This window comes from Scleropages formosus, chromosome 16 (assembly GCF_900964775.1).
Source record: "Scleropages formosus chromosome 16, fSclFor1.1, whole genome shotgun sequence".
Classification (NCBI taxonomy): Eukaryota; Metazoa; Chordata; class Actinopteri; order Osteoglossiformes; family Osteoglossidae; genus Scleropages; species Scleropages formosus.
The window spans coordinates 15,030,609-15,044,259 of record NC_041821.1 but is presented as its reverse complement, the minus strand read 5'-3'; the positions used below and the strand labels follow the sequence as shown (position 1 = coordinate 15,044,259).

The following is a 13,651-nucleotide window of genomic DNA, read 5'->3' as shown; positions in this document are numbered from 1 at the left end:
CGAACAACAATCCTAAGCGATCACCCTACAGTTGACAGTTATGGGGATTGCGTTATTCTTCTTGCATTACCTTCTCGATATTCCTTCTCTAAAAGCTAGAAACTGACGGGATGAAGGTCGAACACCTTGCTCACGGTTAAAACAGTACTCCACAAAGCTCGTCCTTTGACTACATGTCTGAAGGAAAGGGAATATTAAAGTATACATTGTTTTAACTCACAATACAAAGCACAAGCCATACAGAGGAAAGACTACTCAGAACCGTGGTCCAATTATCACGTTCTGCTTCTCGGGACGAGCAATACAGCATATGTACGCGGGAAAGGTGCAAGTCTTCAAATGGCAAACAGAGCTCATTTGGGCTCAGAACGAATGAACACCGATCACACTGAATGCACGGTGTTCAGAGTGAATGAACGCACACCGCTCGCAGTGAACGAAGGAAAGCCCTTTTCAAGCTGATTTAAGAGCAGTGGATGGCGTGCACCCTTGCCTACAAAGCAGACGTGGGGATGGTGACGTGACTCACCTTTCTCTCCTACGAACGGCAGCGACCAGGTGAACACGTCCATGAAGTTGGGCAGCCAGTAGGGGTGGGGGGAGCAGTTGAACTGCCGGATGTTCATGATGTTGTTCTCGTACTTCAGCACCGCAGCTGCAAGGCAAACGGGAGAAGAGAAGAGGTCTTTCGAAGGCGACGCCACGTGAAAGACTGCAGTCTTAGCCAGAACCAACTTCATCCTGATTACACTGTTCCCAATGCACGGGCTAAATGGAACCTTATTTTTACCAGGGTAATTCTCCTCTGCCCTGAGCATCCCCAAGCAATTTAAGAGGGATTAAAAAGAAAGAAGAGGAAAGAAATACACCTGGCTCAACATATGGAGCGGCAGGGCCTCCTGCCTAGAGCTCTCGATGAGTGGGAGTGAAAGACCGAGGGACTGAGGCAATGGCTCTCAAAATCCTCTCTGGCGCACGGACTGGAACAGACCAAAGAGCTGAAACGTTTCCATCGACATTTACCGCGGAGCTTCCCTGGAGTGTGTTTTTATCACAGAGGAAAGGCAGCAGATCCTTTTGAGAGTTACAGTAAAAAAAGGTCAGAGAGGCCTTAATGCCACAGACTAGGTTGACATTCACGCCGGCGTCAGCTCGGAACATGCTAGATGTGGCACACAGAATACACACGCACACACACACACACACACACACACACACACACAAAACAGAGGAGCGTAATGCATTATAATTGTGTTACATCCTATCCGGTACGTGTACCCAACCCATGTGCCGCACCGGAAATTTCAGACTTGCAAAGATTAGCATTTATTCTTATTAAGATTTTTAAAAAAAAGTATCTAATTTTGCCGTGCATGAGAAAGTTGTCTCCAGGAGAACTTGGAGCAAAAAACGTCAAGACGCCGAGGGAAGACCGATCTAGGTCCACGAACATTAATTCCAAGAAAAATACATTCCAGTTTCAGATTCAATGAGTCACACTAATGTAAAACATTGACGTGAAAGCTCTAGACACCGCTTTTGGACTATCATGAACGTGATTTAATGTGCGGTGTCGGTATCTTCGCCTTTGGTAGTCCATCAAAATAGTCCGTCTTTATTGGAATTTTCAGTTTTGAACTCTCTCTCTGACCGACTGATTGCAAGAAAACAACTTAACTCACAACCATGCGCCGCACCGAAAAGACGAATAAACCGATCACCTCGTTCTTACCCAATGGCCTGGGAACTCCTTCTTTCTCCCACGGCTATATTCACACTGGCTGCCAAATACATTCACATTGATCGCTTTTTACATTGTACTCTAATGTTGATATGAGGCTCGGTGTCGTTAACCAGGTGGCACCGATTTCTACATTTCTTCAAAAGGTGGACATCCATGGTTCTTCCTCTGCATCCAAACGTGTGGATGGAACAAACGTGGTAGCGACACTTCCTCTGACCACCACCAGGGGGCGCCAGCGGTCACACCAGCTCCACGTGCCCTCTGCATAAATCAGAGGTTTGTTATTTATTAAATACTGTATATTGAGCTGTGTTGCTCCATAATGGAGAGCAGCACAGTGAAATATATTATGCACGGGAGAGTTCCGGAAGGAAATTACTTTCTCTTATTCGAAGCACTCGAATGGCAGTATTACGGAGGGAGTTCTATATCTCTTCGGCTGTTTGTAAAATTGACTGCTCCATCCTCTTGTTTTGCACTCAGTCCTCTAAAATCTTCCCCAAGCCTTCCGAAGTTCTTTTCAGCCAGCAAACAAGGACAATGTAAAATATCAAGTAAACTTATTTATGGATATACTTAAATGTGTTCCCCAATTGATAAAATTCACAAAAAAAAAAATGAAATGTAATTCTAGGTACTTCCTAGTACATATGGAGAGATGCTGCACAGAGAAAAATGTGATAGATAAATGGGAAAAAACTAAAGTGGATAGTCGGGGAAGAACAAAAGAGAGCAGAAAAAAGCCCCAAGAACACACGGGCATCAGAAATATTTTGATTCCTGACAGCATGTCAAAATGTAGCCTCATTTCACTTAAAAGGCAAAGTAAAGTGTCACAATAACATCTCTTTACAGCGTGAAGCACAAATACGGTTAACGGAACAGATATCGCCAAATCAACCGCACATTCAGCTCTGAATAGAATTCTAAAGCACGTGTAGATAGATATTAAAGTGAAAAACGCCGATCCCAGCGTAGTGTTCTGTCAGCGCCCGTTTCGTCAGGATCGCAACTGAAATCTTGAGCCACACGATGATCAGCAACGCTTCCCTCTCCGAGCAAAGCAAAGCCATCGTGGTTCTAATTATACGGACGCTTAGCAAGGGGGCCTCTGTGGATCACTGGAAGGAAAGGTGCACGGGGGGGGGGGGGCTTGGGGGTCACAGTGAAACACGGTGCGTCGTGACTCCAAGCCCGTGTCTTGGTTGGTGCTGTGTGGCAGCTTCTTCTCAGACTCTTCTGATTTTCCTCCAGGTACCTCTGAGAGTGAAGCTGTCACACCCGTGGAGAAGGAGAGCCTGTGCTGATCTCCTTAATTAAAAAGACACAGCAGAGGCAAAGAGGAACTTTGAAAAGGAGAAAGTCGGAATGCGTCACGGGCCCTTCTGGGCCGTCTCAAAACGACCTCCTAGGCACAGGCCTGAGGGTCATACTCACAGCTCAAGACGTTAAACTAACTGAACGTCTGTCATTCAAAATTTCGGACTTGAAGCCCCTCAGCGGCAAAGCGACCTGACCGTGTTTCACCAAGGGTGCCAGGGTATCTCAGAAGCCTTCTCATTCGAGTCGGAGCCCGGTTCTTCTCTGTGGCACCCTTTCATTTTATCCCGGACACAACGTTGGTGGTGCAACCTGGGGTCACTCGGTGCTACGGGTCTCTCGGCAGCAGACCCCCTTGCCCAGGTGTCCCAGCCGGGTCGATCAACGTCCCGGCCTGGGTCCAGGTCGCACCGCGTTCGAAGCCACTGCTAACCTCTTCTGAACCAGAGATGTCTAGATGTCCTCTCTGTAGCCCCAGTAACAACCTTCACGGACTCACTCCTCCGGCTGCCTGCGATGCTCAACACGGTATAGGCTCCACACAAACATCTCCTGCAAAGGCCCTAGAGCCCGCTGCGACGGACACACACCTCGAGCAAGTCAACAACGGCGAAAAATGTGAAAGTGAAGGCCGACAGAAAGAAGGCAAAGAGGCCGGATCCTCAAATGTCCAACGACCTCCGCTGCAGGACACGCGACGTCTGCCGTACGACTGGAAAGGAGCAATAAACTGGAGCAGAAATGATCAGAAAAACAAAAAAACATATATAACAATCTTTAGCAGAAAGCTGCATCAAATCAAGCCAATTAAGCCAGGTTAAAAAGGAGCACTGCTCAGGATCGGCGCTGGCGTCTCAAGGCAAAAAATGTTCCCGACGCGCTCTTGAAAGCGGCGCTCCAGGGTCTCGGAGGCTCTAGCTGGACACCGGCCGCGTGAGCTTCCTTCGCGCTCGCCGCCACGGTCCATCTCCGCTTTTCACGGCACCCTCTCAAGACCCCCGCGCAGAAAAATCGATGGGTCCGCGGAAGCCGCCGCAGATTAATTTAGGACTCCGGCCTTAAATAAACAAACCGTGACCTGGAAACAAATCGGGCGTCGAGCCGGCTGACGTAACGCTCGTAAAAAGGCTCGACGTCGTGGAGCCTTTGCACCGTAACGCAGCTATTGACATGCAGCGGCGCTGCTTTTATACTGCGACATGCTCAGCACTTCCACCTGTATTTGCCTACCGGTTCAGTCACAGGAATGGATGAGGAATAAAGATCGAGAATGACAGTATGCACTCGGGCTGAAGTGGGGGATTTTACATTTTACACTTTACATTCTTTTTCGAGGACTAACTGTCAGGAACATTACTTCAAAACAAGACCTTTAAAGCACGAAAAACTAAAGCATTCTCCCTGCCTTCAATATATTTCACTTTGTTTCAATGATATATTTTCAGTTTTTTCCTTAGCTTGCATAGTGTCATATAAGCCATTTCCATATTACATCCCTACGTTTGACAGATTGTACTTTAACGTATTTACATTATTTTTCACTACTGCAGATGACTTTGCAGCCTTATAAATGCACTCTGAACCCAAAAATTCTCACTCCTTTTTCATACATTTGTTTTTCACTAGGGGGGCATGGTGGCGCAGTGGGTTGGACCGGGTCCTGCTCTCCGGTGGGTCTGGGGTTCGAGTCCCGCTTGGGGTGCCTTGCAATGGACTGGCGTCCTGTCCTGGGTGTGTCCCTTCACCCTGTGTTGCTGGGTTAGGCTCTGGCTCCCCATGACCCCAGATGGGATGAGCGATTTCAGATGTTGTGCGTGGAACACCTTGGTTACTGTGTTTTCTTCAGCCATTCACTAGTGATGCTTTATACTCATAAACATAACCACTGTTTCTGCACCTGAAAAATACTGTGCTTCTGAAGAGGCCCGTGTTGCGTTTCACCAGATCACTTTAATTTATAGCAAATATATTTATAAACTTCATGAGGTTAAAAAAAGGAAAGCACACGGCTCACCCAAAATAAAACAGTTTACTCAGACACAGCACCCTCCGTAAATGCTGGGACAAAAGTGTGTGCCGGTGCACAAGATGATGCTCCCGGACACAACGGAGGCGCTTCATCACGAAGCGTCCAAAAGGGCTACGCTGGTCCGGAACACGCTCCCGGTGCAGCCGAGCCCTTCGTCGAGGGAACGAAACCGGAAGTCGGATAATTAAAACTTGCCAAGTCAGACATCCGTGCTTAACGTCATCCACGCATTTGACGGCGCATTGTGATGCTATTCAGAAATGTAAAACAGCAGACACATTACGCCTCAAAATACCCTTGAATATAAGACATCCCGTCCTGTCTCGTACTTCACGTTGCGCACCCACGAGAATACAGAAGCTAGCAGTACTGAGGAGAGCAACATGTCCTTCATACCCCAGGAACTGAAAGGCGCTGTGATGCTCACACTTACCTTTATTATTATATACGTCTAGGTAGTTAGGGGCTGAAAATATGGTGATCAGTGAAGGGAACCCTGTGGTTTGGCTCTTCCTGTACATTCGGTATCTGTCAGAGAGAGAGGGACATAGGTTGCATAGGTTGTACCGCCAAGACCGGTTAGACCCGAAAGCACAAAGCAGGGGACCGAGGAACCGATGCGCGCATTTTGGAAGGACGGGACCCCGTTACGCAGCAACGCAGAACAACGGAACACGCGCACTGCTCCCTCTTTGTACCTGCAAGGAAATCATGTCCTCATAAAAATATTCCGATGTTATTTCTTCCTGCAGGCGTAGTGGGCGATACATCATTTTCACAGCTTTCTTCTGTCAGGTCCTAGCAGACTAAATACACATAGCTTTGGTCTAAAACACCTTGCTAGGCATACTACGGTAAATAAATTCACTTGTACTCACTACTATAACATATAATGTCTTCTGCCAGTATATGTGATGCTTTGTCGTTTCCTTTGTAAAACTGGGAATGTGCAGAGTCTGCCTTCAGAACAGAGCGTTATTATACAGCGTGACTAAAATGTATTGTACTATACTGTATGGTACACAGTGTTTATATTTAACAGTCCATCTCATCAAGCTGCCGGAAACATAACCCTTCTTAGCTTCACCTTCTCACGACAAAAAAAAAAAAAAACGAAAAAAAACAAAGCACACTCCACCCCACGATCTGGCAGTCTTCGGCAAGCAGAGTAGGGTCACTCTTGGAGTTCCTTACCCAGCATCCTGCGCTTCGTGGGCACGGATCACTGACAGCAGGTTGTTGTGCTGTAGGAAGTCACAGACTGCTGGGTAGCTGCAAAAGAGGAAGAAGAAAGATTCAGTTCATTAGCGCACACAGAGATATCATATCCTCGACTACGCAGGAGATGTCGCCTGGAATGAAAGACACGGTAAATCAGTCTAGGTTCGCCTGGTATGCGAGGGCTTTGCTACATACAATTAAAGGCAAAGACTAATAATTTATAAAGGGTCCGATATTTCATTTTAAAAAGAGACGTGGTGATCTGTCATACAGCAATACTGATAATAAATTACTGTGTTTTTACTCTTACTCTTAGAGTGTGTTACTGATATATTATACATGTTACTGAGTCAGCACTCAGCACAAGCCTTTAATATATTAAAGCTTTAATAAATAATGATAGAAAAATTCATTTTCCTGACGTGTAATAACTACTGACACGTTAAGTTATGATGTTTTTCTTAATGTTAAACTTTTTTTAAGGAACTTTTATTTCCACAGCACGTTGTAAGGGTGAAATTTTCATATGGGCCAGTATAAACCATGTTTGTGTGCCCCTGTGGGTTACGTTAACGATGAGCGCTAAAGCTGATGGACGGAGCCTTTGAGGGAAGTGCGATACTGTCTCTGAGCGTGTGCGCATCGGCACTTTGGCGGTCTGAGGCTGTCTGGTTGTTGGACCCATCAGAATGACACCACGCTTCTGCATGCCGTGTCCTGTCTTTCATTCAGCGGGGGCCCCAGAAGAGCCCCAGCGTGACTTAGTGCTCCACCGGATGCTGCAAACCCCATCTAAAACCAGACGGATCCGGTCCGACCCGGCCCATAATAGCACGGCGATTGTACGCTTACATATAATCTCCTTCTGCTCTAAAAAATGTCTTCAAGTGTGTTTTGCTATAAAAAATATGCAATATATGGGAAGCTGCAGCTTTTCTTTCAAGTAGAGCAAGAGCCAAAAACATGCAGACCCCCAAAATAAAAAGAAAAGAGTGTGTGCTGCGAAAGACAGGGTGTATTCTAAACATGGTCATTACAATCATCAGTGTACTGAAGGAGGAGTTACAAAGTACACGCCGGGTTTAACCGGGGCACTGGCTGGTACAGGGACACTTTTACCGTTCCTCTTGCAGCCTGCAGTGCTTTCCCTCGTAAACCGGTAGAGCGTGTCATAAAGGGGAGCGCCGGAAGAGACAGACGGACTCTAAAAATGGGCACGGAAAATCCGGGAATGTGGCGGTGCCTTTCCTTTGGGTATCTGTACCTCCGAGTGAAGGTGCAACAGTGTGCAACTCACATTTTTACCCAATGGGAAGGAAAACAGGTCTATGGGGCCAAGAGAACTGTGCTCTGGAAATTCAGCCTAAAAACATGATTCAATTCATTGAGAAAATGCGTATTACCAAATTAGATTGCATCTCTCTCTTTATATATATATACACACACAGTATATGTAAAAGGAATGTATATAAGCAGTATTTTTTTGAAACAGGAATTAGCTATCCAGAGCGCAAGCGGTGCCGCTGAAGAAGTGCTGCAGACGAAAAACACGATGGAAAACACGCTGTGCAGGACAGTCAGGATACAGAAAGTCAGGAAGCCCGCGAACAATACACTTAAAAAACGTGAACGGCCAGTCTAAAATTACTAAAATCTCACGTGACGCTATTGTGCTGGTTGCGATCCTTCCGACAAACAAACCGTCGAGGCTGACAAAATTTTTCCAAGAACGCAAAGACGACGCCTGCGAAAGAGCTGCATGTTTGTACCACTGTGGCCGGTTTCAGCGGTAACTGAGACTTCCAGGGACGTACGGGGAAGCACAGGGCGGCCTGTCTTTTCTATCTCTTTACTCCAAGGCACGCTTACCCTGGACTCTTACCCCCAAACAGACCCACAAGAAAAAATTTTCTGCATCAAGGCCCACGCACACCGTACTGTAACTAAAACCGGCGCCGAGAGAGGAATTTCAAAATTAATCCACTAATAAATCAACAACCAAATTCAACACATTTTTAAGAAAATGTAAGTAACTCCTTCTTACACAAGCTCTCATCCAAAAACGGTCTTGGAAATCTGCGGCCAGTCCCACGGTACACAAGGTGCAAAGTGAGGTAAATACCAGCGCAGGGCGCCGAAATGCACATTCATTTACACATCTACACTTTGACAGCGGTTTGGTGACTCTAAAATCACCTACAGTGTGTGTGTGTGTGAGACAGAGAGAGAGAGAGACAGACAGAAAGTGTGTTTCACTGGTAGATGGATGAGTGACTCATTGTAAATAGTGTATGTAGCAGCGTAAGTCACTTTGGGTGAATAAAAGTGTGCGCTGACGCTCCTATACAGGGATCACTGGAGGTCGCTTTGGAGAAAAGCGTCTGCCAATTGAATAAATGTAAATGTAAAGTGACTGTACTCAAGAATCACGCAACTGTATCCAGATTTCTCCGTCTATTGGCGTAAGGCGATTTTGTATTGTTTCCTGAGATGCTCGTCACTCTGGAGAGAAGCATTTGCTGAATGAATGACGGTAAAAGTACCTGTAGAAATAGGAGCAGCCACGCACGGTGTTGTGGGTGAAGTGCTCCTGGGTCTTCTCGTTGCCAAAGTCCTCCAGGGGGTCCGCCCACAGAAGGTCACACATTGGTCCGTAGGCTGGGGGCTCCCTGAACCTGTCTAACTGTAGAGGGAGACGGCAGGTTCGGACAAGTCGCCCCAGGTCCATTTCGGAAGCACGGTATGAACACGCGCGGTGACTTAGGCATACGAGCCTTCACGCTCCTTTCGCTTCAGTTTAAGAATCAGAATCAGAATCAGAACGAGCTTTATTGCCAAGTATGTTCACACATACAAGGAATTTGTCTTGGTGACAGGAACTTCCACAGCACAGACAGAATGACAGTGGCAAGACAGATGAGAAGACAGAGTATGTGAATAGGGGATGAAAAATATATAAAAATATACAGTACCCAATAATATATACAAAAATAAGAAGCACCGCAGCCGGGTCCAGTCTGCGCGTATTTGATCAATCGAGGCAGAAAACCGTAACGTGTCGGTCAAGCTCACTGCTTTGGTGAGAAGAAGAAGGGGCACGTACTTTCCTGATGTCATCGAGGTGCGTCAGCTCGGGGGAAAGGCCGCCGTGCACACACAGGAACTGCTGGTTCATGAGGGCGGCCAGGGGCAGGCAGTCAAAGGCGTCCATGCATGCATCATACACACGCTCGGAATACTTAATTTTACCTGTTGAAGGTTCGGGGAGGGGGGGACAAATGTCACACTTGCGCTGACACAACAGGCCAGCATGGTGCACTCAAGTGGAAGTATTCCAGCAAAGCAGGGACAGAGCAGCATCCAAAAGTAACTAAAACTGGTCCAACACAGGTCATCTAGCAGCCGCACATAGAACATTCATAATAAGCGGGAGGTATCTGTTAAGGGTCGATCTGAAACTCATTCCACATTAGGAAACTAGGTCCATGTGCATTAATTTTTAAGTATTTAAATTGCAGCTGCTGAGTCACTATTGGAATTTCTTTTTAACAGTGAAGGTCAAACTTCCAACACAATTACCTTTATTCATTTAGCTGATACTTTTCTCCAAAGAGACTTACAATGCTGAGGTTACAATTATTGCCCATTTATACAGCTGGGTAATTTTACCAGAGCAATTTAGGGTAAGTACCTTGCTCAAGGGTACTACAGCCGCAGGTGAGGCTCGAACCGGCAACTTTTGGGTCCAAAAATAGCGGTTCTAACCACTACTCTACCAGCTGTCTAGATTACAAACGTAAAGCTGAATGTCCACAGAGGTGGGCATCTTACTATATTTACTATTCATTTTTTCTACACTTTCATACTAGCAAACACAACTATCAGGAACACAGTTCAGATTCTTTACAGATGTACATGCAAAAATAACCCAATTATAAAAACACATTTACATATTATCTGGAAATACTTACATTCTTGCTTAAATGTAAAATACTCTGTTAAATGTCTACATTCATGGTTCCCACGGAGCAAAAACAAGGTTTTGGGGTAAAGGATTTTTAAGGCCCATAGGTAGAGCACACACTAGAAGGAAGGAAAACAGTAACATACACAAAGTAATTTAATTGCAATATACATTTAACTCATTTGAACACTTTTCTAAATATTGTGGCTTAACATTAAAAAAAAGTACTTAACCATACATTAGTAATCACACTTGAATTAAGGGACTGAACCCCATCTTCCCATTCCCATCGAATGATTCGATGAACAGTAATAGACCCTCTTATTATTCTTTATTTGATAGAAGAAGGTCACTAGGAAGTTTCCTTGAATTCCCAGTGAGAAATTTCACACGAAAACAATTCAATGGACCAAAGAATGCAAAAACTGAGCAGCTATATTTAGTACATTACAAACAACCGGTCATTGCATCAACTGGAAATAGTCATATTGGAAAGAAAAAAAAAGAGAATGGCACTTACTTCAATACTGAAATATCCTCTATCAACATAATCACCTAAAAAAAGGTAGCGTGTGTTCGCTGGTGACCCTCCAACCTCGAAGAGTTTCATCAGGTCAAAGAACTGTCCATGTATATCGCCACACACTAGAAGGAAGAAAGAGCACATTTATTATTTTATTGTTTGGCTGAGTGATCCAAAGTGATTCATTTGGCCTGCTGATACAGCTCAGTAGTCACTGCAACTCCTGAAATCTGAACGTGCAACTCATAGGTTATAAATCCATGTCCTTAACTGCTACGTTAAATCATTACACTATAATACCAATAATATTAATTGGTATTATAGTGTAATGAATAAACCAAAAATGAATAAACCAAAAAATAACACAATACTGCTGCATTACATTACTGCTATCCTAGGAGGGGGCATGCAAAAACAACGCACACACGCCTAACATACAGTTTTATTTTGTTATGCATGCTCAACACGTGAATACAGAGATCCCTCAATATACGCATCTGATTCCTCCCTGAAAACAGTTTGTATACCGAGAGTCTGCAAAATGGGAGGTCCTTTCCCATTATTTTGAATGGGAAAAAAGATGCATTCCTGGACTTTATGAACATCTCCAAATAGTTCCATAATCACCCTCCAAATAGTCAAGAAATAGTAATGAAAAAAATCTAATAAACACAATCAAGAAGGAAATGAACAAAGACTAAATGAGGGCAGACTATTTATTTATTTTGTTTTTACTAACCCTACTGTATAGTAAACATATGAAAGAGATGTACAGTACATTTACATTTTACATTTATTCATTTAGCAGATGCTTTTATCCAGAGTGGTGTAAATCTCTGAGGACAATACAAAAAGTGTATTACATCAACATATGGAGATATCTGGACACAGACACATGATTCTACGTGACATTACAGTAGTAGCTGCAGATATGCTTTTCGATTAGTAAAAAAAATTGTTATTAAAAATGATTAAACACCTACACGTTAATCGAGCACTTAGATCAGGGGACAAATGAGGGAGAAAGAGGTGAGTTTTGAGATTCCTTGTAAATGTCGAGAGGTACATGACCGAAAAACATAAAGAATACAAGAAAAAACCATTCTCATACTTGTAGTAACTTGAAAGACAATGCAAAATTAATAAGAGGATATCATACACATCATATGTTATGGTGGCACAGTGAGTAGCGCTGCTGTCTCACGGCGCCTGGGTGGTGTGAGAGGATGTGGGTTTGATCCCCATTCAGCCTCTGTAGAGTTTGCATGTTCTCCCCATATCTGTGTGGGTTTCCTCTGGGTGCTCTGGTTTCCTCCCACAGTCCAAAGACATGCTGTTCAGGCTCCCCCATTGTGTGTGTGTGTGTGTGTGTGTGTGTGTGTGTGTGTGTGTGTGTGTCTCACAGAGAGAGTGTGTTCCACTGATGTATGGATGAGTGATGTAGTGTACCTAGCAGTGTAAGTCACCTTGGTGAATAAGGTGTGTGGGCTGGTAACACTTCATAGTATCCATTGGAATTTGCTTTTGGAGGAAAGCATCTTAAGTGTGCAAGTGTAAATATGTTGAAAAGTCTGTACCTGATTGGCTCATGACTTCTGTACCATGAGGGAAAGGTCTGCCTCAAAGACCGGGAGCAGACGGTCCGTACAACTTGCCTAGGGCTCTAATACCAAAAATCTGTTAAGAGTGAAAAGTCTGTGTCCTGGGGTATACCTGTCTATGGCCTTCTTTAAGGCTACTTAAATTTTAAGTTTTATCATAACTACGTTGCATCAGCGTGACAGTTTAGTCAGAGACTATTGTTATTACACCACCTCTCATACCAGTTTAATAGATTTTCATCAGTTCATTCAGCAATTCATTTCAAGAATTTATAGCTCTATAATTTATTACGGATATAATTTCTTTAAGGAACATTAAAGAGTATGAAAAATGTTATAAACAATAAAACCGTGGAAAGTAAGCGTGTGTGAAAAGCAGCTTTGGTTCAAATTAACTGAGACGATTTAACGTATCGGTGTGAAACTCTTTTCAGTCAGTCATGTATGACCCAAGTGTAAATACACTGGAACCTCGGAACTCGAACACTTTTGAACTCGAACAATTCGGAACTCGAACGAGTTGTTCGAGAAAAAAATGTCTCAGAACTCGAACGAAATTTCGCAACTCGAACCGATGAACCTTTCAGGCTAAACCTAATAAGCCATCCTGGGTCCTAAGAAGGTTACTAGTGAAAGCAATCAGCCAAAAAGGAAAATAGTGAGAGCCACGATAGAGAAGGAAATAATCGAAAAACACGATAGAGGTGTTCGCGTGGTTGATCTGGCTGCACAGTATGGAATGCCTAAATCTACGATTTACACTTTTTATTCATGGTTTTAGCATCAGGTATGTATGGATATAGGTTTAAATAGGCGATCATCTGGGGGTCTGGAATGGATTAATCCAATTTACATTATTTCTTATGGGAAAAAATGATTCAGAACTCGAATGCCCTTGTGGAACGAATTAAGTTCAAGTTCCGAGGTTCCACTGTACTGCAAAAATGTCCTTTTTCCAGACTGCCTGACATTAAAGCCACCAAGATTTCCAAGATTCAAAAGCAGAGCAACGAGTGGCACTTTTCTTCTTCTCTTTGGCACTCCTATGCTGCAAGTGCCGTCCGTCAACGCCATGGGTCACGCTCTTCCACCTTCTGGCACCTGTAGAGACGGGGATCATGGAACTATGGCTGGTCCTTGACATCTCTGTTCTCTCCCGTCAAGCCAAGCTTGAAAAGGGGACGGCACCTGCCCGGCCAATCGGTTCGACAGCCTGAAAAAGTAACTCGAAAAGCCAGTTTTCCAAAGG

At 44.4% G+C, this 13,651-nt stretch overlaps 1 protein-coding gene across 9 annotated transcripts in view; it reads right to left on the bottom strand.

Moving 5' to 3' along the window:
* Positions 1-13,651, bottom strand: part of LOC108927822 (serine/threonine-protein phosphatase 2B catalytic subunit alpha isoform) — a 69,054-nt gene that overhangs the window by 11,505 nt on the left and 43,898 nt on the right. For all 9 annotated transcript variants that reach the window (XM_029258861.1, XM_029258864.1, XM_029258862.1 and 6 more), the window contains exons 3-9: positions 10,799-10,923; positions 10,286-10,397; positions 9,418-9,563; positions 8,858-8,997; positions 6,288-6,365; positions 5,527-5,621; positions 530-655 (exon numbers count right to left, since the gene is read on the bottom strand). In XM_029258861.1, coding sequence (XP_029114694.1) covers positions 530-655; positions 5,527-5,621; positions 6,288-6,365; positions 8,858-8,997; positions 9,418-9,563; positions 10,286-10,397; positions 10,799-10,923 — 822 coding nt within the window. The remainder of the gene's footprint in view (positions 1-529; positions 656-5,526; positions 5,622-6,287; positions 6,366-8,857; positions 8,998-9,417; positions 9,564-10,285; positions 10,398-10,798; positions 10,924-13,651) is intronic.